The 24,290-nt window shown below is 32.9% G+C and overlaps 3 protein-coding genes across 4 annotated transcripts; 1 reads left to right on the top strand and 2 right to left on the bottom strand.

Moving 5' to 3' along the window:
* Positions 1-297: 297 nt before the first annotated feature.
* On the top strand, positions 298-23,942 carry LOC123553783 (uncharacterized). 2 transcript variants are annotated; one of them, XM_045343426.2, is made up of 3 exons: positions 298-428; positions 18,822-19,023; positions 19,490-23,942. In XM_045343426.2, the coding sequence occupies exons 2-3, from the start codon at positions 18,822-18,824 to the stop codon at positions 19,714-19,716; spliced, it is 429 nt and encodes a 142-aa protein (XP_045199361.1). In that variant the 5' UTR covers positions 298-428; the 3' UTR covers positions 19,717-23,942. The 2 variants fall into 2 exon arrangements, with proteins under 2 accessions (XP_045199361.1, XP_045199362.1); XM_045343427.2 differs by lacking the exon at positions 298-428 and adding an exon at positions 16,048-16,177.
* LOC123553784 (uncharacterized) lies at positions 12,073-13,137 on the bottom strand. The gene is made up of 2 exons (XM_045343428.2): positions 12,736-13,137; positions 12,073-12,364 (listed from the first exon to the last, which is right to left on the bottom strand). Exons 1-2 carry the CDS (start codon positions 13,103-13,105, stop codon positions 12,345-12,347), a joined length of 390 nt encoding a protein of 129 aa, XP_045199363.2. The 5' UTR covers positions 13,106-13,137; the 3' UTR covers positions 12,073-12,344.
* Positions 14,184-16,704, bottom strand: LOC128558698 (uncharacterized). The gene is made up of 2 exons (XM_053548804.1): positions 16,287-16,704; positions 14,184-15,757 (listed from the first exon to the last, which is right to left on the bottom strand). The coding sequence occupies exons 1-2, from the start codon at positions 16,678-16,680 to the stop codon at positions 15,738-15,740; spliced, it is 414 nt and encodes a 137-aa protein (XP_053404779.1). The 5' UTR covers positions 16,681-16,704; the 3' UTR covers positions 14,184-15,737.
* Positions 23,943-24,290: the final 348 nt, after the last annotated feature.

Below are 24,290 nucleotides of genomic sequence, written 5' to 3'. Positions count from 1 at the left end.
TAAAACTGGTAAAGGCGTATGCTATATTGATCTAATTGTTACAAAGTTGGAAAAATGATTGGAAAAATTCCTTACCTAGGACTTTAACATTGAAATAAATTATCGAATTCGGAATCATACATTTATATTTATATGTATAACAAAGCAAAGTATTGTATGAAACAAATCTATTCATCGTCAAGTCGCAATGCCTTTTTGAATGTATGTCAGTATAAAAAGATTGCCTTTTGATAAAACAACTATTTAGAATTATTATTAGAATATCGAATGCCACTGTACATATTTCAAAACATGTCGCTTTGTTTACGTTTTGTCTTGGTTACGGCGTGTGTGTCACGAACACAGTTATATCTTGCGTAGTAGTGGTATCCTAAAATACTGGATTTTCACAATATATTGACATTTTTGAAGAGAATTTTGATATTAAGGTAGGCTTTTTTGTTCTATTTATAAATACTTAGGGAAACCCCGGTTTCTTGAGTGGGAACAGCCTATACAGAGGTCTTGCGCAATCCGCGCTTTTCCTTCTGCCACGTTGGCAAAAGCTTGTCGCCATTTTGTATTTCATAAACAAAGAAATTGATTGTTATGCTTTAAGTAAAATTAGAAACATGATCATGTCAAAGTGAAAATGATACTTTGCAGAAAACATGTACAAGGTACACGGTACTCATACTTTCTCAAGCAATATATGAAAATAAATGGACGGTGCAAACGGAATATTAAAAATAAGCATTTAAACATATCGTATGCTGATTTATCTGTAGAAAGTGAACTTGTTTATAACTACAGCGCATGTTTACAAATATAGTCATGTTCACAACCTATTTGTTTGTTTGTGTATGTTAGTTGTGTGCGTGTGTTTGTCCTTTGTACGTTGGTGTTATACCCCAGTCACACATACGGCGCGGATAGCTACGTCTTGCCGCCACGGATAGAAACGTAGTAATCCGTATCGATCCGTACCTGAGCCGTACCTCAAAGTAGTAATCCGTATCAATCCGTACCAGCACTTGGTCAAAACGTATTCAAGACTTATCCTAAACTTGCAAGTTTCTCCAACTTTTGAACATGCACAAAAGTTTGAGCGATCCGTAGCAATTTAAGCGTGACTTTAGTTCAACTTGGTTGAAACTTATTCATCCGTAGTTAAACGTACTAAAACGTAGTTATCCGTACTGAAACATACCTTGCCGTAGTCATGCGTATTGATCCGTAGCTGAACGTAGTTATCAAAGGCTGCCCGTACTTAAGCGTAGTTCAACGTAGTTCACCGCAGACCCGTCCACGCGCTGAGCAAGTTTCCAGGCGCAGTAAAACGTAATTCAACGTAGTACGCCGTACCTATCCGTACTTATTCGCGTCCTGTATTTTTTTTTGTTCCCCGTTTCTCTCCATTTTTTCCCGTACAAAGACGTACTGCTCTGTACTTATCCGTGTGTTCGCCCCCCACAGACCAATCCCATCCGCAACGTACCTCAACGCACGGACATATCCGTATGTGTGAGTGTAGCTTATGAGCTGCTGTGGTTTATGTTGCAGGGTTACTGCGTTTAAGGAACGTGGCTTTCCCTTTTGAATACTCATCCTTGCTCTACTTTCCTCCAACACCCGACACCCCTTTTTCTACCCCTTAACCATTCCCCCGCCCAACACTTTCTGTATTTAGCATATAATTGAAATGTTCTTGTTGGGAATTTGAAGCAACCCATCTACTATTTTTTTCTTACCTTTTATCTTTCATAATAGAAAGCATTCTGTTAGCTTATGAAGGTATGTAGTTCTACTCAAGTTCCCACCTTTGCCTGAAGTAATGCAAGAAGGGGCACCTGGTGTCTTCCTCTACCATCAAAAGCTAAGAAAATCGCCTCAAGGCCTACTTTGTGTCGATGTGACTCTAACCCCGCCTCCCTCCCTCACCCCCGCACGCACACTCAAAAATGAATCATGATAAAAAATAACTGTCTTCAAAATATATGTAGAAATATAAAAATTAAGAAATAAGTAGTGTTTTTTTTTTGTTAGTAAGAAGCAAGAATAAAACGATTTTAACCAAGAAGACACGGAGATACTTTCTTCAAAGCGACCAGTGACTATCTCAGAAAACTTTAATGATAAATATGGTTATAGTATTTGTTATTCAACGTTATTTAAGCCACGTCGTTTATACTGACAGCTAATCTTATCATTCAATGTAACAAAATTCACTCACTTTGATTATTCACAAGTTTGAATCTCGTTAGATGAATGCCCATCTTTCTCAATTTCGTATTATTCTTATTGAAAGGTTACAAAATTCAGAATTATTGACTACATATAATAATTTGGGTTGTGAAAATCTGCACTGTGAAAAAGTTTCTAGCTACAGAAATATCAGCAAAATTGAGATTTTCTTTCAATCGTATCATTTTTATCAAAAGGGTTTAATCAAATTTTAAACAGTAGAAGAAAATTGACGAAAACACGCGATACGACCATAAAATATCAAAATTGATATTTTTCTGTCCATGCTTTGTTTAATTAATGCCATTTGTCAACTATATTTCAGCCTTATATCAAGGTCCGTAAATCTAACCAGTTTTTCCTAAATTCAATATGTAATTTTCAATTTCCCCATATGAGTCTAAGGTGGAAAACGAACGACCTTAGAGACGTTTTGTCCTAAGTATTCTGTCAGCTACCTAAGACCTCGTGGTTGGAAGTCTTGTGTTCTGTTTATTGCACTAACCGGACCGGGAAAACTGAAAGAATGTTTATTGACTTACAAATTATAATACTTAACGAAGCATTTTAGTTCTCTTTCAGAATGTAATATTGAAATATTCCTGTTCCTGTTGATCTTAAAACAAACTTTTAAATGAATTACATAAAAATATAAACTGAATGTAATATATGCTTTAATTTAGTCCAGATAAAATGAAAATATCTTGAAATAGTTCAGTTCAGTTATGTATTACACTCAGACCTTTACAGTTTGCAAAATCGGACTGTAAGACAAAACTGAACTATTTCAAAATGTACTAATTTCATCTAGACAAAATGAAAGCTTATAAGACATTCAGCGTATATTTTTATTCAAATTGCACACCTCCTGAAGTCGATCAATATATCCGCTGCAAAATCCGTACTTATTTCTCGGTGCTGATCTGATGCCAATAAACATACTCTTAAAGAATAGGTTACATGTCCGATAAGGGCGTCTTATAGCTCTCGATGAGCGAAAAGTTGGACAAGAGATTGTTATCCCTTGCAATGATTTTTAGTCCACTACTGGTTTAAAAACAGTTTCTGGGACTAATGGATTGCGTTGTTCCCTCCGTCATTCCGTCCGTCCGTCCGTTCGCAATTTCTTGTACGGTCACTATGAAATGGTCGCAATGATAAGACGACGTGTCATGCGCAAAATCCCGACCCCTAGCTCAAAGTTCAAGTTCACACTTGGAGATCAAGTTTCTTAAAACCTTAATTACATGAGTTGAATTGTAAGCATAGGAAATACTTGGCTCTAGTTACCAACGGTCATATGGCTTTGGTACAGATAGAGTGTTTCCTACAAAGCGGAAAAGTCAAGAAACCATCAAAAGCCAAATACCCAGCTGCTCACATTATCAACTTCATATTTGCAAAGTTTAAGTGACTATGATTCATTAACATCGCCCATTTGTAAACAATTTCTTATACAATGTTCCAAGTCGTGTTTGGCGAATTTTTTCTTGGAAGTATTTATTGTACTGTACAATGTCCAGGAGGGAAGAGTGCTTATAACGTTTTTAAAATGCTTTGCGTTGGAATCTTTCTGTTGTTGTTAAAACATTTCAGCTCACGGAAAAAAAGTAGATTCCACAACAATAACTATGCATTTCAATAGCGTAAACATGCATATGACTTGTACCTGAACCTAGATTTAAAACATAAATGTAGCCATGCAACAATCAAAACTAAACTTAAACCATATGCGAGACAATACTTTGTTGTGTTGTGTTCTAGTGTATAGTGAATTACTATGGTCAGCAGAGTCCTTCTATTTATGACATACTAAATGGATGCTAAACAATCAAAATTATTCATGCTAAAACTATAATGAATTAAATTTTAGGTATTTGCAACATGTCCCTGATATCGATGATCCGGGAGTCATACAGTGTTTGACATGTCCGTCTATCCGCCTTTCACAATTTCTGGTATACCACACTGCTCCTACTTCAATTGAAATGAAACCTAATAATATACCAGCAACAGGAAGTGAACATGCACATATTGTCTTGATTTCACGTCCATTTATCATTTTTTGAGTAATTGCCGTTTTTGGACTTCTACAAATATTACAACTACATCAAAACATTTTGTACTCACATCCTCCAACAGTTTCTATAAAATTGAAATGAAACTTCCTACACATCATCAACATTGAGCAAGTGTACAAAAATTGTCAGCACTTACATGTTTGACTATTTTGTCTGGAGTTATACCGACGCCTACAACCTGTGGGACGTTTATCGGATGACCTAGTAGTAAGCATGATACGTGTATGACACAGAAAGGAAATATATGCTTCAAATGAAATGGCTAGACTTTGTAGCGCAATTTGTTATATTTATCTGTGTAATAAGTTTTTTGAAACTTGTCTACCTCAGTTCTTTTAAATACAGACTACACCGTTGTTAAGGACATATTATATTAATCTTTTTTCTAAGTCAGACTTTCGGTGCCTACTCTTATAAATGATTTATTTAATTATTCTTCTTGTAAATATTCGTATATGAATTGAAACTACAGCATATATCTCAGCAAACATCTTCCCTAATTCTTCTAGATTCTAGTGCATATGGGTATATGAAACATAATTAGGAAAGAAAATACTTTTGGAAACATAGAGTTAAAAGATAAATTAAAATGTTGGGACAGTCCGACCAAACTAGAGTTTGCTTGATAGCAAAACTATTAGCCTCACCTTTGTAAGGACCCTTGAGAGCAAGACTTATTGGCGGGGCTCGACTGTTTTGTTTTTTTCCTGCTTACTTGTGTGCTTGTGTGTGCTTGTGCGTCAGTGTGTCTTGGGCGGTGCCCCACAGTATTGTTATATCTTACTTGTCTGTTGTTTTTTCTATGTATGTTAGTTATGTGCATGTGTGCGTGCGTGAGCGCGCGCGTGTGTGTGTGTGTGTGTGTGTGTTTATCTTTTGTACGTATGTTTCTGCGCTGCTGTGGTTTACGTTGTAGGGTAACTGTGTTTAAGGAACGTAGCATTCCCTTTTGAATATTCATCCTTGTTCAACTTTCCCAATTTCCACCTCCACACTTCCCCCTTTTTCTACCCCTACCCCTTCCTCACCAAAAAACACACTTTAACTGTATTTTGCATAAAATCAAAATGTACTTGTTGGATTTCTGAGAAAAAAAAACGTCAATAAAATTTTTCCGTTTTAACTTCTTTTTGTTGTTGGCCTACTTTGCAAATGCGTGTCCCTATAGCTGTGTTAAGGATGCTCAGTGCTTTCGGGAAATCTACCTTTACCCTTTATCTTTTATATGCTGTGTAAGTTTACTGTTTAAGATTCCAGCTTGAACATTTCCAATACTATAGCTTTAATAGCGTTCGGTATTGTCTTATCACCACTTGGCTATGGTGCATGCTTTTTAATTTTTTTTTTGGCTGTTTCTTTGGTGCGCAGGCTACATAACCTCAGATGCTCTCTTTAGTTACAGTTTGTTTAGTACCTTCCATTGTTTCCTCGTTTAGGGCAATATTCTAACTGGGGACAATATACTGCTTCTCATGAAATTGCACTCTGGTTTTCATGGAAGGTTCCATGTGCACGGCCGTATGAGTACGTTTGTAGATTTATCTTAGTCATATTTTGGTACTTATAACACGTGTAAATGGTCTGCTCATCCCGAGGCTACAGGTCGGAGAAAGTAGATTGCTTTTCTACAGTCCATTTACAACCTAAACCAAATCGAGCCTGCATCATTTTCATTTGTGTCGTGTTGTGTGACTTGTTGCTTTTCCACCTTTTCTATATTATATATAATACCAGTAGAAACGACACGCTACAATTTCGGACAGCTTTGTCAATTAACGATGAGTAAAGAAGCTACCTGACCGAAATCGGAAATTATCGGATCTATCACCTATTTATCTTATCTTAATTTGCTGAAGGTAGTTTATAATAACAGTTAGGAATAAAAACGTACATTTTTAGAATTGTTAACTCTATTCTCATGGAACTTTATCCAATTGTAATGCAGACAGTGACTATCACATTTAAGACATGACATGCGGAAAACAAAGTCACACAACCGCTAAAATAAGTCATTCGTAGTATCCTATTGATGAAAAATAACAGAATGTGTTTAGTGATCATCTGACCTTGTACAAAGTAAATTGAGAATTAGGAGCTGTTATTACTATTAGCACAAAACATTTAAGTTCAGTGCAAATCTAACTATTTCACACATAGACGATGCTGTCTGTACAATTACTAAACACTTAATTTGTAGTGGTGATTAATTCTATGGTGCAAATATGCAAAATATTAAGCCGCCTAGAACTGTCAAGTGCCATTCTTGAAAATTTAATTGAACGTAGAAGTCCCGAAAATATGCGCATGCTCACTTCATGTTGATGATGTATACCACGTTTCAATTAAATTGGGATGAACATTTTATTGCATATGCATGAAATACTGTTATAACGATATGATTAAAACATTCATATGGCAAAATATAAATGAAACATATCAAAATATGATTTACTACAAAAAGCATTTGATAGATTTCATAATTATGGAACAAGAAAAATTATTTTTTTCGAATAAGACGTCAGTTATTGGTTTACATTCACTAGAAGAATACTGTGGCGATAGAAATGTCACAGTTTCTTTTTTTCTTGTCATGTGATACATATGTTCTTTCTGCAAATAAACATATTAACTTATGAATGTAACTATTTGAGTTTCAACATGGATAAAATGTAATACTTAGTAAACGATCATAACGATATTGATTCAAGCAAACAGAAAACAGAAATGAATCGGAAAGTGGAAAACAAAACATTCATGGAAAAAGAAAACGTGAAAATCAAAAGTTTGAAGATTATTTTAATGTGCCGATCAACACGATTAAACGGATTCTAAACGGGTACTGGTTTCTATCAATTTGATTCATTTCAAAATATAATATTATCTTTTGTTTTATTAGTATTTAATTTCTTGCGGACAAACGCATATCTTTTCCAATTCAATCCTTCCATCGGGTAAACGATTTGAATCATAAAAACACCGCTGATTGACATGTATTCCTATACCATCTTTGATGTTAATAAGTATATGCGCCTTACTTGTGTCCGGTCTACAGTAGCAGACGCGTACCAACACAGAGGATATGATCCAATAATCTTTGTCATCAATCTGAGCGAAAGGGCTATCATCTCGGTTATGAATCTCATAAGCATTTTGTCTAGACATATCACATTTCGACGCCAATCTTCCATCTCGTTAATTCCTGTTGTAAAGTTGTTTTAAATATCAAATATACCTCAGACGAAAAACTTAGGTCCTTTAACAAAATTATGGTTAGAAAAAGGTCATTATACTAGTATTTAAAAGAAGTCTTTTGGGAAAGTTTTTGTTCTAAAATAAAATCTTCTGATAATATGTCTACTCTAAATAGCAATCGTAGAAGCCGAAGTTGCTACTCTAGCTAATCTTAGATTCGATTATGTCAGTTCTTTTTATAAACATTTTGGGTTCTCAGGTTGATTGTCTGACGCATATGACGCCATAGAAGCTTTAACGGTTCAGCGAGCACAGTTAGTACCGCCTCGTCAACACTAAAATGAAATAAGTTTGCATCGCATCAAAATAATAGATAGATTATTTAATCTGACTTCTGCTAAGCACTATCAGCCAACATATATTAGCGAGGGACCACATTCGATTCTTTTCTTGTTCTAGTTCGTTTTACTTTTTCGAAATGCAACTACGTTTTTCAGCGTTTTCCATATTTAAGGCCAACTATCCATCCCTATGAAACAAAGACGGTATAAAATCAAGGATAAATATCCAAAAGGAAATGCAACGTTCCAAAAACGAAGCCTCCCTAAATCGCAACCCATAGCACGCAGATTTGCACACTACCAACACACACTAACATTCACACACACACACATACGAAGCAAACACACGAGGATAAAACGAACAAACAAGGAAAATCCACTGGGGAGCTTATGGTGCGCACCTGACATCACTCTGACCCCGTCACGGGACAGTGTGAATAAAAGTAATCCCCGTCAGGTGAATCTATAACATACGCACTAAGTTTTCTATTGATGCAGACGATAATATCGATCGTGGCTAATGTGTCCAAGGTATCGCTACACTTGCGTACATATATTGAAACCTACATACATGATACACTGTCGTAAATATTATTATAGTTTTATTTTTAATTTTCTAAAAACTCTTTGCGTATATTATTGTGTTTATACATGCACTAGTTAAGAATTTGAAAAATGTATACGCACGAAAATTTATTATTGTATTGTGTTTTGTTTTGTTATAAAAGAAGACTATTATGTAAGTATTACACCTTTTCAAATTATTGGACATATCACGACAATACAGCGTGTTGCGTTGGCATATGTGTTTTTATCGGAAAATTATTGGCCAAGGTAAACATTGTTAGAGATTGCCATTTATTTAAACTACATGTATATTAAAATTTATCTTTATGTTTTTTGTGAAGTTATAGAAAATATATACTCTTCAAGAACTGTCGCTCTCGATGGAAGGTACGCTGATACAAACATAATGTCCTATCCACTGTAAAGATATTTTGGATTACCTGTAAGTTATAGTGACTGAGTTAAGTAAAACGAACTCTTTCCTAAGAACTGTACATATCGATGGAAGTATTACATATAAGTATGCACGTCATATCCATTTTGTGATTTAAATATTATAATTCAATATGATCATTTATACTTTGAATACTATTTCAAGTTGGATAAAAATTTCTGAAAAATCTGAAAAGTGTTCTATATGTCCATGTGCATAATAGGACAAGCTTACAAATCGAAAATTTTTGAGGATAAAATTACTTCCTTCACCGGTACAGTATATTTGATATGGAGCCCTCTTACTTATAAATAAATATTTTAGGGCCATATAATACTGACAGCACTATGGACACATTTAATTTATAAAGTTATTACTCTTTTAGAATATTCAAATCAACGCAGTTACGGAATCATTGTGGCGAAATTACCTAATATAATGCATACGTTTTTCAGACACCTTTAATAGCAGCCTCGGTAATTTTATACAGAACTGTTAAACGAATAGAGTAAATAAATATTGGTTAGTTTAGGAGATGAAAATACAGTATATATATTTAACTGCTGCATGATATAAAAATTGAATTATAGAAATTGTAGAAATTCGATAGTTCTAAACGTCAGTTTTGGAAAAAGAGTCCGGTAATTTATGGTCATCTGTAACTGTTAGCCATCGAGTCTTCTTCCCTGCGGGCTTTGCCTTGGGCAATAACACCTTTTCACCAAACGGTATTCTTCCCCATCAATGGATTCATAATAGAAATGACATCTGTTGGTAACATGAAGCTCTATACCGTCCTCAAAGTCATCAAATAGAAAAAAGTGGAAACTCCACAGGTCGCTCAACACAACAAAAACGAAAATGTTGCTGGCTCGGTTTGATTGAGCCTGTTATGGACGGTAGTGGAATGCATGCTACCGTCCACGCCCTTTAGCCCCGGGTTGAGCAGAACTTAACATTTACACATGTTAAAAGTACAAAAAAAAAAACAATTTAGAGACATCCGCAGATGTGTTCATACGGCGGTGCACATGGAACCTTCAATGCTACACTAGTGTGTAATTCTATGAAAAGCGGCGTATGGTCCAGTTGAAATAATGGGTTTGCCCTAAACGAGAAAACAATGAGCAGAACTAAACAAACTTGAATTTAGGAAGGGGATCTGAGGTTATGGAGCCTGCATATCACAGGAACTGCCAAAAGACAAAATTAAAAAGCAGGCATCATATCCAAAGACTTATGCTTTTAAGAGATCCAAAATCCTCTAAGTACGTTCTGTCATCTCGTCTACCACAATTACATGCACGGATCAGTACGCATACGTCCATGCCATTCCAGTCTAGTTCTATGCCGCGCCTAACTAAATACCGACACCGCCGACCATGTGTATGATTATGATATTCATAATTGTTATTTTATGTCCGTCTAAGTACACGTTTAACTGAAATATCGTTTATATCCGCCATAAAACAAGCTGTATTTTTCTGTTTAAATCAAGATATATTTTATGTACATTGTAAGTTTAATATAGACGAGCGATAACTTGAACTCACAGAAGAAATACTGTTTTTCGACCCTTTTCAAGTATTTCCTATGGGCCAAATTAGTCATATATATAAGTGCTGAACGTCACGTGTCTCAAACCAGATCTATAGGAGATTTGAACAATGCCCAAATTTTATTTTTGGCATTCACTTTAGAATCGGTGTACTTCAAATATATTCGTTTAAGACATACATATCTCTTACATTGGTGATTTATATAAAGCATTAACATCATCAATAAACTATTAGAATAGGTGTTTACTGCCTTAACCATGCAAAAACTATGGAGTTCAATAATTTCGTACAGCTCTTGATTTATAAAAAAGTGATTGAACGTAATAAAATTAGAGTTGTTTCGTTATGTATGTATTTAAAAGGTTGCCCTTGTTCTTGCAGGCAGTCAGCCATAGTCGTGCCTTATGCCAGATATAAGTTGAATAGGATGTATTGAACTTATATCCCGTTATATTAAAATATTGTTATTTTAATTGAATGAATAGGGACTATTAATATACAGTTTGCCGAGTTCAAATAGATAAATGAATATGCTTGGTTTAATCATATGTTTTGTGTATTAACACACATCCCGCAACGATTAAATACAGTGTCTCAGATTGTATACAACCAATTTAGTAGCCAATTAAAACACATTTATCCTATTCCTTTGTTTAGTTGTCCAAGCAGTTAACTTGTATATTGCGAGGTCTGCTTTTATCTTTTGTCTGTTATACGCATAATTTCCGGAGACTTGTAGACATACCCGTTGTATTGGTTTAGCTCCTGAACAGCTTAATCAGGCGCGTCTTCATTTCTCGAATTTTGAAATATATATTTCATTATCAATAGTTCGGATTTTTATCTATACCATGTGAACTATTCCACAAATATTACAACCACAAAGAATTCACGATATCGACATTATGGATAAAATCCCGTTTTCCGGTATAAACCACTAATAAACGCCCGTTCCCGTTTTCACGGTGAGGGGGGTATCGGCCATTACGCTACATGGCGGTAGTGTTTAGATTATCCTTTTTTAAAGTTTTAAACAAAGAAAATGAATAAAAAAAAGTATTGCAGATTATCATTAAACATTGTTGTAATTAAAATATAGCAAAAATATCCTCAAAGTTTACTTTATTTTTGAAATTTTATCTTTTATTCTACACTGCCGCTTCCGTGGCTCGATACCGAAGGTGTGAAATTTATTGCATTGTTCAAGTTAAACAGATTATTTTTGCAAAAAACAATGTTGCCGAAGTCGTAGAATAGTATTTCCATTGTGAGAAAGTAAGATCTTTCATAAATTCTTATCTTCTGGCAAAAATAATCGCTCATAGTGTACACGGTCTTTATATCGGTTAATCTCGCCGACCCCCCTGACCCTATGTACGGAAATACCGGAAAACGGGATTTATCAATAATGTCGATATGGTCATTACGTTTCTGAAATACATTGCTTTATGATAAATAAAAAGGAGCACTGTTGTGTCGAATTAAAACGCTTTTAAAAAAGTAGTTCTTCCAATTTAAACTGAAACGTACTAGTATTCAATATTAAGTTTACCAATAAACAGGCTAAAGGCTATATCTGAATTATGAACAAACTTATAAAAATGCTATTTTCACATACTTTCAACATGTTGTCAATTATGTGATATATTCTACTGCAAAAGAAGGCAACACATATATACACTGTTTCTTATTTCAAATACACCTTGAAAATATGCATTTAAGATATGCATTCATGTATGTTGTATAGGTTGCCTCCAATTAAAGACAACGTTTAAATAACCTAGTAAAAAAGTTACTTTTAATGTAAAAGTGTGGTGGTTTGACCTATATAAATGGAAACAAATATTGTGTGAAACAAATGTTATGCTAAATACTTGTTGGAAACCATGATAGTATGACAAATAATCCGTCAAAAAAATAGTATTTAATTCTGCTTTTCGTCATCTTCTCAATATGATACTTCAACATCTGAAATATACAACAAATTAAACATAGAATAATCGCAAATATAAACAAGGAAAGTCATCTGAACTTGACTGGTTTTTGGTAATTGAGACAAAAAAGTATGTATTTTGACGTACTTATCTATATTTATATAAAATGATTTTTGAAAACATCAGAAGAAAACAATTAGCCAACTGGCCATGTGCTAATGGTATTTTGATCTAACAATATGAGCTATTCATTATGAATCGTTTGTAAACTTATGGAATACATGTATTAATGATATTTGCAATACAGCACTTAAGACATTATGCCAAAGCATATCAGCATACATCGTACGATATAGCAACAAGTATTATACTACTTTGGAATTCAAAATAGCATTATATACTAACTATTCATTGCATATGGTGTTGCCTTGTATCCGCAATGTGGTTCGGTACATTTTTCACAGTCTATGCTTAGAATATAGACCCTTTCTCCATATTGGCGTAGTTTTGTTCTTATCCATTTACAGCTCCTGTAGAAATGTATATCTACCCCATCATCTCCTTCAAGGTTCATGCGAAGGCGTCGACGCAGGTATCTCTTGTCATCAAACTCTCCACAGATGCAAAGCCTTATATGAAAATAAACATTCTGTCCTTTTAGTTTTCGACGATGTCGTTCATATTTACAGCGCTTGTTGAAGTGTTTTTCTTCTATGTAGTCGCATTCATAGTCTGAGCTACAACTGCTTGAACTGTACGTTCCTGGTATATTCATTATTTTTGAATTTAGGTTTCTGTGCGGGCAAAATCTATACAGCTTTTTTATACTCACCAAATTGTGTCGTGGAAGATTTTGATTAGTTCTTTAAATGCAGGTTTCCCATTTTATAATTGCCATTTTAAGTTATGACGTATTTGACCTTCACACAGACATACTTTTAGATGGACTGTAAGAAATTACATATAAAGGCGTTGGAAATCACTCAAAGTTTCGATTATTGAGTACAAAAGTATTTTATCATCGTTTGATCGTAGAATTGTATAATAATGAATTATGATGTGTTTCTACTTTTATACCTGATAGGCCAATTCGACCTTAAAAATAAGTTTGATTATTTCAATTTGCATTGTTAATTATAAACGTATATTCAATTGTTTAGATTTTAAGTTAACATTACATTTGTATTGTGCAAGGTACATATTGGGCGAATTACAAAAGTAATAACTTGTTTAGTAATTGTTGATTTAATAACACAGCGAACTTATTACAAGTTCAATTTTTACAAAGAAAGACAACATTCACTAAACTATATTTTAAGTATTATTTCTAATGTCAGCATAACTGTGGATTCCTTGTCTCTCTAAAACATTTCAAGGGAAGAATGATAATAATTTACATATTCATGATAAAAATATTTTACAACCGCATTTATTTATATCGAAAGAGGCTTGATAGACTGGTTCAGTTTGTTTGTATTCACAAATATTGATTGCATGACAATGCGGAAATTGTTGAAAAGATGAAATATTAAATATATTAGCCATGAAGCCTTCAATACGAAACAGACCGTAGAGTGTCACCTAAAATTTGGCTACTAAGCAAACTTTACGTTTCCATGCAATGTCAGTCTGGACAACAATATTATTGTGCACTCGGATGAAAGTATGTTTTATATACACAGTTGACAACTTTGCTTGTAGCTAATAGCATATTGTTGTAACCACTGTGCATATATTTTATCAAAATAAGAATAATACAATACTTGAATTTGATGTTTATTCAAAAGAGTAATCAAGTATCAAATTGAATTAAATGTTACTAAAAGATACCAATCTATTAAGAATTTAAGAAAGTATGTAAAGCATTTTATATTTGTAATCGTATTCTTTTAGATTTTTCAAGTTCTGCTCTGCTTTGTTACGAGTCTAATCAAACATGTCGTAAACTGGTGATATATAAAGCAATATAGTCAGTGTAACATTGTATTCAAACTTAAGATAGCAAAAGAATATAGCGCACTTTAGAGACAGAAATAATATTTGAACATATTAATGTTGACCTATTGGTCTAAACAGGATTTCTGACGCAGTAACATAATGAATTATGGTAATTTTGTAAGAGTTTCTTTTTCTTCTATTTTCATTTATTTGATGTATTAAGCTCTAAAATGTAGGGCAATACATCTGTCTTTTTAATTATTGAAAAAAAACGAGTCATTTGTTAAAGTGCATACTTTTATATATCGCGCTGATAGAATATATAATCTGTCGTTTTATGCAAACATTTCAGACAAACGTAGGGCATATAAATGTTGTCCTCTTCAACAGAGTTTACCTATCTGCCATATCCAGGCTGATATGTAATGAATTTTCTGTCCGTCCATTTTTTTGCAGATTTGTAAATTCCACATGTAGAATTTAATCAATAACATGCCTACATTTCTTTTTCAAATTTATTTCACATTATCAAGTACTTGTATGACAATACGGTTTGACAAAATGTCGCTAAACTTTATTAGGTGTCGTTAATCATGTTACGTTCAGTAACACCATTAAATAATGTCCTCATTGCATTTTATCATCACAAAATTAAATTATTGTAAATAATAAAAGGTAAGGGTAGACTTCCCGGAAAAACAGAGTACAGCAAACTCAGTTAGAGCCATACATCACAATGTAAGCCCGCCACAAATAGAAACTATAATGACCAATACAGCAGACGTGTTGCTTCAAACCCAAACAACAAATACATTTCAGTAACAATAAAATGGGGATGGAGCAGACAAATGGGTAGAGTGTTGGGGTTTAAAGCTTCTATTGGCATATATCATCAACCTCATGAAGATAAATCATTTATGAATTGCAGGACAAATGGTCCACATTATTTCAAGATTTCTGTCAAACTCAGTGGCATGCCTTCAAGTTAAATTAAAGATGAAGCAAGATTCAAACGGACAAAATATGTTGTACATAATGATCAGTTCTCAAAACTGATTATAAACGAAAGTTTCAGTCGAAATTTTGTATAAAATACGCAAAATATTACAAATCAGAATGCAGTTTTGAAAAATATGTCTTAAGTTATTTTCACAATTCCCATCATCTCATAATGTGTAGAGTTACTAAATTTCAGTTACATTTAGTTTGGAATGATTATTCATTAAACCATGATGAATGTTAGTGCCGAGTTAGCTTTTGACATGAACATATTAGCTATTACTTTTTGCATAATAGACTGGAAATTAATATCAAAATGTAAAAATATACCAGGACCTTCTGGTCTTTTTGAACTCCATGATTTTAACATAATTCTGCTTATGTGTTTGGTAATGCAGTTGTTGTTATAGATAACCGGTTTGTCAAGTTGTTAAGTAGAAATGCTGATAATTGCAGACCTCCTTCATTCATCATTTTGAAGCAGGAACCACTGAAATGTAAATATGAAGAATTAGGGCTCATTTGTAAACCAAATGCATTTGACTAAAAAGAACATTAATACAACTATATGATAATTGTTCTAATATCAGATGATTGCAGCCAAGTACACAAAATTTGTTAATATAGTAACAAATTAGCGTAAAGTCAGTAAAAGTTTATGATATAAAATAGATACACATACAGACTATATTAATAAAGAAGCTGATATATATTTCATTACCGTTATTGTCAATATTGATCTTGATTCAGAAGGAATTCTTGCCGCCATATTGATTTTCCGCACATGGTTAATGGAAATACGTTCGTGACCTTCTTGTCCAGATACTTTCTAGTAGAAACTGTCTAATGGCTATAATAACAGTCCGACTTTTCGCATTTGTGTTTAAATAGTGTTGGATATAATGAAACAGTAAGACCTTGTTGATAATTTTATATTGTTTTATATGTGTTGTAATCAACAAAATGTCATTACTAAGAAAAATATAAATGTAAATATAAACATTTACATATTTACTTACTGTTCATTGCATGCATAGGGGTATTTGTTTCTGGTTGAATGCACCCGTTGCAATATTTCTCTAACATGTATATCTTTTGACCGCATCTCATTACTTTACGTCTACGCCATTTACATGCGAGATCAGAATGAATTTCTTTCCCTTCTGTTGGCATATAATCCATCTTATTCTGAACTAAATTACTTCTATCCTCGTATTTGCTTGTGCATTTGCAAATCCTGATATGGATTTGAAACGCACCACCTTCCTCTGTATCTGTATATCTTTCATATTTGCAGTCTTTCATATAATGTTCTTCAGTAACCCCTGTAGGTATTGCTTTGTTGTAACTCATACTGTCTGTCTGGTCATCGCTTGAGCAGGAACTGCTGTTTTCCTGTATAACTCGATTCATGTTTTATAAAATGAATGTTTTCAACGTTTCTGAAAGAAACGGATGGTATAAAATAGGATAGTCAATAAAAATTCTTATATATATGAGTGCACAAAGGAACGAACAATGTGATTGGACAAAAGCCTCATTATGAAGGTCATAAAGGTTAATTCCTATCACTTATACCGACAACGATTGATTGATGACTGCATACGATTTGTTTCACGTTTCAGACATTTGTAATTTATTTCGGTAAATTATATAAGTCATGATAGATCTATCCTTAATATATTTTATTTGGAAATGTTTTAATAAAATGCATGTATTTCTAGTTGTTTGCAAATCAACTGTTGGTAGAAAAAGCAACATTTATATGGACAGCATCATCCGTTTTTAACTTGACAATGTTTGAAAGTTTGCTTTTCGGATTTTCAGATATTTTTGAAATACTAAAGTTTTGAATTGGTAACCTTGTAACAATGTCTAAATGGACATTGTCCTTAAAAGCTTTTACATTACGACTTATGTAAGTGACGCACTGTGGATGAATCGTGTTAACCTAGAAAATGTTATATTATTATCGAATAGCGGAAAAGATGGAATACAATTTAAAAGATTGTATTCTGTTTGTTTTCTGTATTAGTCTGAGCTGAACATATATCATCTCTATAATTCTTCAATCATCATAGTAAACCGGTCATAATACAGTCATCCCTGCACATTCGTTATTATGCAACAGTACACATTATCTGTATGGCCGGCACAATATGTGATTTTCTGTGATATCCAATTTTTTTTTCTCGAAATTATTCTTTCCGCTTTGCAATTTTAGCGAAGCAGCAATATAATGTGCTAGGAGAACCCACCCATTTCTAGACCAGTGAAATATAAATATCATTTTTAGATAGAATTTGATCACGTAGTTAAAGTGTTCATTAGTATTTCACGATACTCGTCAAGTCATGTATACCTAGGGTCTATTACTGGGTCATTACAGTAACTACTGTATTACATTAAAAAGGCCATACTAATCAGACTGTTGTAACATAACATGTGTGTTTTTATATGAATATAATAATAATGATAATAACAAGACACGATAATCAATATATTTTAAAGGTAAACACAAAAAGCCTTTTCTTTTCACTGCAAATATATAACTACCTTGAACTAAAAGCATGTTGTCTCACATGAGCGCCTGGCAATGCAATCAAGCAAATAAACACCTCATAATCTAGGTTTCCAGCGACGGTGTTGTGCAATATCGTTTCCGAAATCCTGTCAGAATTTCACTTACAATGACACATGATAAGACACAATATTGTTACCTGGTGGGATTTGATACGATTGTTTTTTTGTGAAATCCATGTAGGTCCAGGCACGAATATATCTTTCTATGAGAGGTGGATTATGAGCAATCACGTTGTCTGAATTTCCTGTTTAATTTAAGTAACAACGTTTTAATGTTGACTCACTTGTAATACAAAAGGGTGATTGTTCTAGATCACTTTGGTCTTCGTTTTATATTCTTTTGTTAAGTCTTTGCATGGGGTATAGTTTCATTTTTTAAAAATTGTTTTAATATATCTAGCGGGTTTTCCACTTTCATGTGTTTCTTAACCCCAATGGAGTCCTCAAAAATGTTTTTCTGTGACAGGAAAAAACGTAGAAGTAATTTTAGAAGTTTAGTAGGCGTTTGGAAAGTTAACAAATGCCATTTATTATAAATAACGGAAAGACGTAAATAAAAATGTAAACAGGTAAACCTAAGGAATGATGAAATGTGGTAAAATAGTATTGGTGTAATGCCATGGAACGTCAACAATTGATTTTGTGATATCCTTGAAGCACATTAATGGTATTGGAAATATTGATTTTCAGAACTCATATTTTGCCAAATCTTATATCTATCATGTTTTGAATATTTTAATCCTCTAAATAATAATAACTTACCGAAATATTGATAAGGGAAATCACTTCTCCCATTTATGGTAAATAGAATATATTCATTCATTAGTAAATACATTCTCGAGGGCTGAAATAGCAGCCTAGCAGCCACAAATCATAAGAAAGCAATGCTGAAGCTTATATCTATTGCACATCGGATCAATATATAAGCAGCGAGCGTGCATTGATGATAATAAGTATCGATCTACTTACAGATGACTGTCAAATACGCGTGTGAAGATACCGCCTCCGGGCTAATGGCGAAAAGACAGAAAACTGACTCTGTTGCAAAAGATGTACAAGACCCTATAGAGGCAATTAATGACACCCCGTCGGATCTGATGCTTGGCTTAATAGGAACTGCTACACGTACACCAGACATGAATATAGTAGAGTTTATCAGCGATGATATTTCTGGTATGATAGTTTTGTATTTTGTAAAGAAATCGAAACAATATGATCTCTTACGTGTAAACTAGTCAAAAAGGGAAAGTACTTTATAAAGCTGCTACCATTAAAAAACTTAAATAGCAAAAGTAGAAACTCCACTGGTCGCTCAACACGACAAAAGAAATGTTGCAGGCTCGGTTTGATTGAGCCTGTTCATGGACGGTAGAGGAAATACATGCTACCGTCCACACCCTCTAGCCCCGGGTTGAGCAGAACTCAATATTATCACATGCTACAAATACAAAAGAATTAAAGACAACTGCAGAGTCTTGTCTAAAATATTGTTAACAAATGTTACAATTGAAGTTCTCTATGCTCTTGCCACTCTGGCATCAAACAACCTTTGAATATATCTCATGAGAACTGAACAAGACATTTATTTAATGCAATAAAAAACAGGTCTTATTATTGTCGTACTTTTAATGATTTGTAGATATTGAAATAATACCAGGATCAGAGCCTCTTTCTGACTCGGACCTTCTCCCAAGACCCGAAAAGGCTAATAAGAAAAAGAGAAGACGCACTAAAGGAGAAAAGCCACAGAAGCTCCTAGCAGATAATGAAAAGACTCAGAAGAAAGACAAACAAAGTTCCTTCACAAATACAGATGCTCAAGCTTATCATGATCTCAACCAGCGTTTTGTAAATATTGTACCATAGTGGGTAGCCTGCTTGGACGAAGAAAAGGGAAATGTGTTGCTGATTCAAATTTTTTTAACTACTATTATAGTACATATCATTTATGGTTATGCTCCAGGTATTACGTGCACATGAAAGGTTCTTACTAGAAAGCTAACGGCGCTGTTATCCTCAAAATAGATCTTGTAAAACCTAAGTCCAATGCGTCTTCATGTAGAGATAACGCATGTTTTTGTGTTATAACATCTGCAGAATCCCGAGGGATTCTGAAGACGTTATAACACGAAAAGAACATGCGCTAACGCTATTCTAGCATAAAACGCATAAAACTAATAAATGAATACATTGTCGATCAACGTCATTACAGCTCTATGAAATACGCGAGAATGTCTGTGTTGTTTTTTCACGTTGACGTCATTTCCTATTGAATTATCTGTTTTGGGCCAGTATACGTTTACCCTTTGCCAAGGAACGCGGATGTATAACAAGGTGTTTTAACAGTACGTGAGCGCGAGAATCTCTCTGTTAACACACGTTTTCTCTTCTGTTCAAACACCCCCGAAAAGTGACGAGAACAACAGTTTTATGCTAGAATAAACGATATAGCCTACCTTAATTAAGATGTAAGATTCACGAAGACCGAACACTGGTCGATTAAAAAGTATAGAACAATTCTTCCTTAGCATATATATTGTGTTACTCATGCTGCTGGCATATTTGCGTACTTTTTTATCGTTAAATTATTACTTCCTTATATGTGTATCTCCTTTGTGTGATTAAGGGGAGGCAACAATTATACTTGAAAATGCACTAGTTTAGGATTTAAGTCTGTTATTATAACTGTTTTCAATTCGAAAGCCTATGTTCAAGTAGTAATTCTATATTTCTTGTCTTTTAAAAATACTTCTTCCATGCTTTTGAGTAGCATAATTGATGAAAATACATACATTTAATTTATGCATTATGTTTAAAATATTTTACAGAATCTTGATGTTTTCTTCAAATCAAACATAATTCTTTCCTAGCATTCAAAGAGACAGCATCCTAGTTTTAACTTATTGTATTATCTCTTAGTATTTTCAATCAAATTTCCTATTTCTGTTATTTTATCTTCTGGTTTGATTTTTATATTTTACTCACATCTAATAAAGTTAGAGTTTCGTGAAAATAAGCATTACGTATTCTTGAACACATGTGTACATAAATGATCACTTACAATTCAAAACAAATGTTGTTCTACATCTGAATTCTTTTAATTGACGCTAAATTGTTTTTTAAACGTTATGCATAGGGAAAACATTTCCCTTATCAGCAGAAACACTGCTTTATTCCTTCTTTTGTGAGTATAGTATATTTTAGAGAAAATGACATAAAGTTGTTTCAAGGTCATAACACATCTAACACACAATAGTCTTAAGGTTTGATATTAAAAGAATAACTGTTGGAACTTTATCCTCTATCTGTTCGAAGATACAAATCAAGCTTTAAGTTTAACTGATACTTATATTTCGAAATCAAATACGATGCTGTATAGATTATTGTTATAGCTAAAGCACAGAATATATATCAATGATTGAAATGTCGGAAAAGATTACCTGCCATCGAGTGTTACAGTTCTTGAAGAGGATGAAAATATGAATATTCTTTTATGCCACGTGTAGCTCCAAATCTTATCCGTTTTGTTAAATAACGTTTAAGATTTTTATTGCAATGTATTGAAATAAAACAATACTAATTCTTTCAGCTCTGAGATTTCAAGTACGCAACTTTATACAATAAACTACAGCAATATGAAAATGAGTTGTGTGTCACGGATCGGTTGGATTTCGGATGTGTATGTTCAAAAAGAGTATATAAGCTACATGCTATTTAAAAAGTATCTAAAATAGTAATAATAATGATAATTATAAATAAAAAAGTGACTTTTCGAAACACAAATGATATACTATAAATTAAACAAAGTTATTTATGTTAGATTGTTTATAATATCTAATTTCCCGATAGCAACCTTGTATTGACTGATATTTTGATATGACTGATTATAGGTAAATCTAAAACTATGAAGGTATAGTTAGTTTTTCTGTTTGCAAAAGGATGTTCAAAATGTTTGATATTGTTTTACATGTTTATCAAATATATCTTTAAGCGCTTTGCAAATAGTATTCAAACTTTACATCGTTAATATTGGGAAACATTCATACACAGCTGTTAACACTGCAAACAATTGAATTAATCAACTCTTTACACCACTTTAGAACATGATCTGTTTCCTTTTAATTTCGAATTGTTCTTCACACAATATATAGACAGAATTTTGTATGCCTATATTGCAAACAATTAATACGATGAAAGGTTAATATTGTAACGTATACATTGTTTTCTTAACCTTGCCTAAAAATAAACAATGGACGGGAAAAAGAAATTGTTGATATGTGATACTGCCAACGACTTAATAAATATTATGTTTACACATTTCTTAATTTGTTACTGAATTTATATTTCGAACTCTTTGTAAGAGTATGTATACAAAACTGAAAAAAAATAAAACATAAAATAAAATCTGAGATATGTAGTTTATATATCTAAATATACAGATTCTTAACATAGTACAAGATTAACACATTTCAACATGATTTTGTTTTCTTTATTTCAATACTCTTTGTACAATATAATGGTTAAATTTGTCACATAAACTTTGTATATCTTTATTTCATTTGTTATAAAGGTTTGCATACATGTATACAAATGGAAACTATATATACTGTGTATTGCATCGCTCGATCAACAGAATCCTGATATCAGTGTATTGCGACAAATAAGATTACAAAAATACCAATAAATTGCATTATTTTTATATGATGAAAGTGTATTATTTTTCCTTCAGTCATTGAAGATTGAACATGTACATATACTAAATTGCCGAACTTAAAAGAATGATATCTGCTTTGTGATACAGATTTACTGGATAAATGAAAATCAGAGTCAGTCAATAGACTCAAATAAATTACTATAAAATTACATATTTATTGAAATCATACTTTCTTTTTTATCTGTGACAGAGTATCAGTTGATCGTGTAAAATGATACTGAGACTTTTGACACACTATCACAGACAAAACAGATATATAATATACAGTGTGATTCATTTATTATTTTATAAATAGCAACTGAAATATTTCAAAAGAAACATCGTGAAATAAAAGAGATATATTATTTTGTGTACTAAAATGAAATGCGTAACAATCACAATTTTTGTATATGCATCATTCCAGAAAGTGTTGATGACGAACAATTATCTTTTTCAAAGTGAAAACTATGTTAAAGTAACGATAGTATTGAAGCACATTTACTTGAAATATTATTTGCTATGGACACAAACATTATGCCAATTTTAAGAATGTTTGACTTCAGTTTTACATTGTTAACAGTTAAAGGGAGGCAACACTAATATAAATCTTGATACAGTATATTTGCAAATGTCTTCCGGTTTCACTATTATACTACATTTATCATGGGAAATAAACTTTTATATGTTGAAAAAAATCATAAACTTATTTCGGACTTTATTTATGTTATCACGTGCATTTTACATAGATATTTGTTGTTAAAATATTTCTAAACTGCGCATTTTAATTGAATACAAAGTTATGCGATTCATTTGTTAATTCGTCTTGCCATCATGAATAGGCCCAATCAAGCCGAGTCTGCAACATATATATTTTTGTCGTGTTAGGCGAGCTTTTCGTTTCCACTTTTTCTATTTTATTAAAATTATATTTCATTTTTCCTGCCAGATAGTTATGATTAAATCCATATGAATATTAGGTTCCGTCGAATGTTTATATTACATATCATCGAAAGCTATTATTTAATGATTCATCCACAAAACGTTTTCTCGCCAAGTTGTAGAACTTTAAGATGCAACTATTCATGAAAGACATGTTTTTTATATTATGTAGTAAACTTATTTGCATAATAATATACAACTTGCGTATTTCTGTAATAAAATTGCATTTTTTACAATTTAAATTTATTATTGTAATATTTCGATACAGATTCTGATTATGATTGCCAAACATTTGATTAAATATGAATATTGGAACAAATTAACACATACGCACACCCTATCCGTCATTTTCATACAATCATAGCTTACAGTATTTCCTCTTGTACATCTGGGAATTATGATAATACATTGTATTTATTGCAGTTATGTAATTGAATTGAAAAATAAAATGTGTTTCATATTTTTATAGAGTTAGTTAAATTTGTGTTATTAAACGACAAAGGTATTTGTAATTCTTTGATGTCAAAATATCAAAACTTCTATATATTTTTCAAATGATAATTAAATGATAGAATATACATGTAGACTATAATGATATTAATATAGTTGTACTACAGTAACTACTACTGCTGCTACAACTGCTACCACTACAACTACTACTACTACTACTACTACTACTACTAGCCCGCCCGCTTAACTCAGTAAGTAGAGCGTCGGTTTACGGATCGCGGGGTCGTGAGTTCGACCTCGGGTGGGGCGTATGTTCTCTGTGACTAATTGTGTCTGAAATCATTAGTCCTCCACCTCT

Source organism: Mercenaria mercenaria, chromosome 7 (assembly GCF_021730395.1).
Source record: "Mercenaria mercenaria strain notata chromosome 7, MADL_Memer_1, whole genome shotgun sequence".
In the NCBI taxonomy this organism is placed as follows: domain Eukaryota; kingdom Metazoa; phylum Mollusca; class Bivalvia; order Venerida; family Veneridae; genus Mercenaria; species Mercenaria mercenaria.
The sequence above is the reverse complement of the archived record's forward strand: the minus strand, read 5'-3'. Positions and strand labels throughout refer to the sequence as shown.

Coding starts and splice junctions, on each gene's coding strand:
- LOC123553784 (XM_045343428.2), bottom strand. CDS start 13,105: ATGAATATACCAGGAACGTACAGTTCAAGCAGTTGTAGCTCAGACTAT. Junction 12,365..12,735: donor AACACCATATGCAATGAATA/GTTAGTATATAA, acceptor TGTATATTTCAG/ATGTTGAAGTATCATATTGA.
- LOC128558698 (XM_053548804.1), bottom strand. CDS start 16,680: ATGAATCGAGTTATACAGGAAAACAGCAGTTCCTGCTCAAGCGATGAC. Junction 15,758..16,286: donor CCCTATGCATGCAATGAACA/GTAAGTAAATAT, acceptor TTTACATTTCAG/TGGTTCCTGCTTCAAAATGA.
- LOC123553783 (XM_045343426.2), top strand. CDS start 18,822: ATGACTGTCAAATACGCGTGTGAAGATACCGCCTCCGGGCTAATGGCG. Junction 19,024..19,489: donor TATCAGCGATGATATTTCTG/GTATGATAGTTT, acceptor AATGATTTGTAG/ATATTGAAATAATACCAGGA.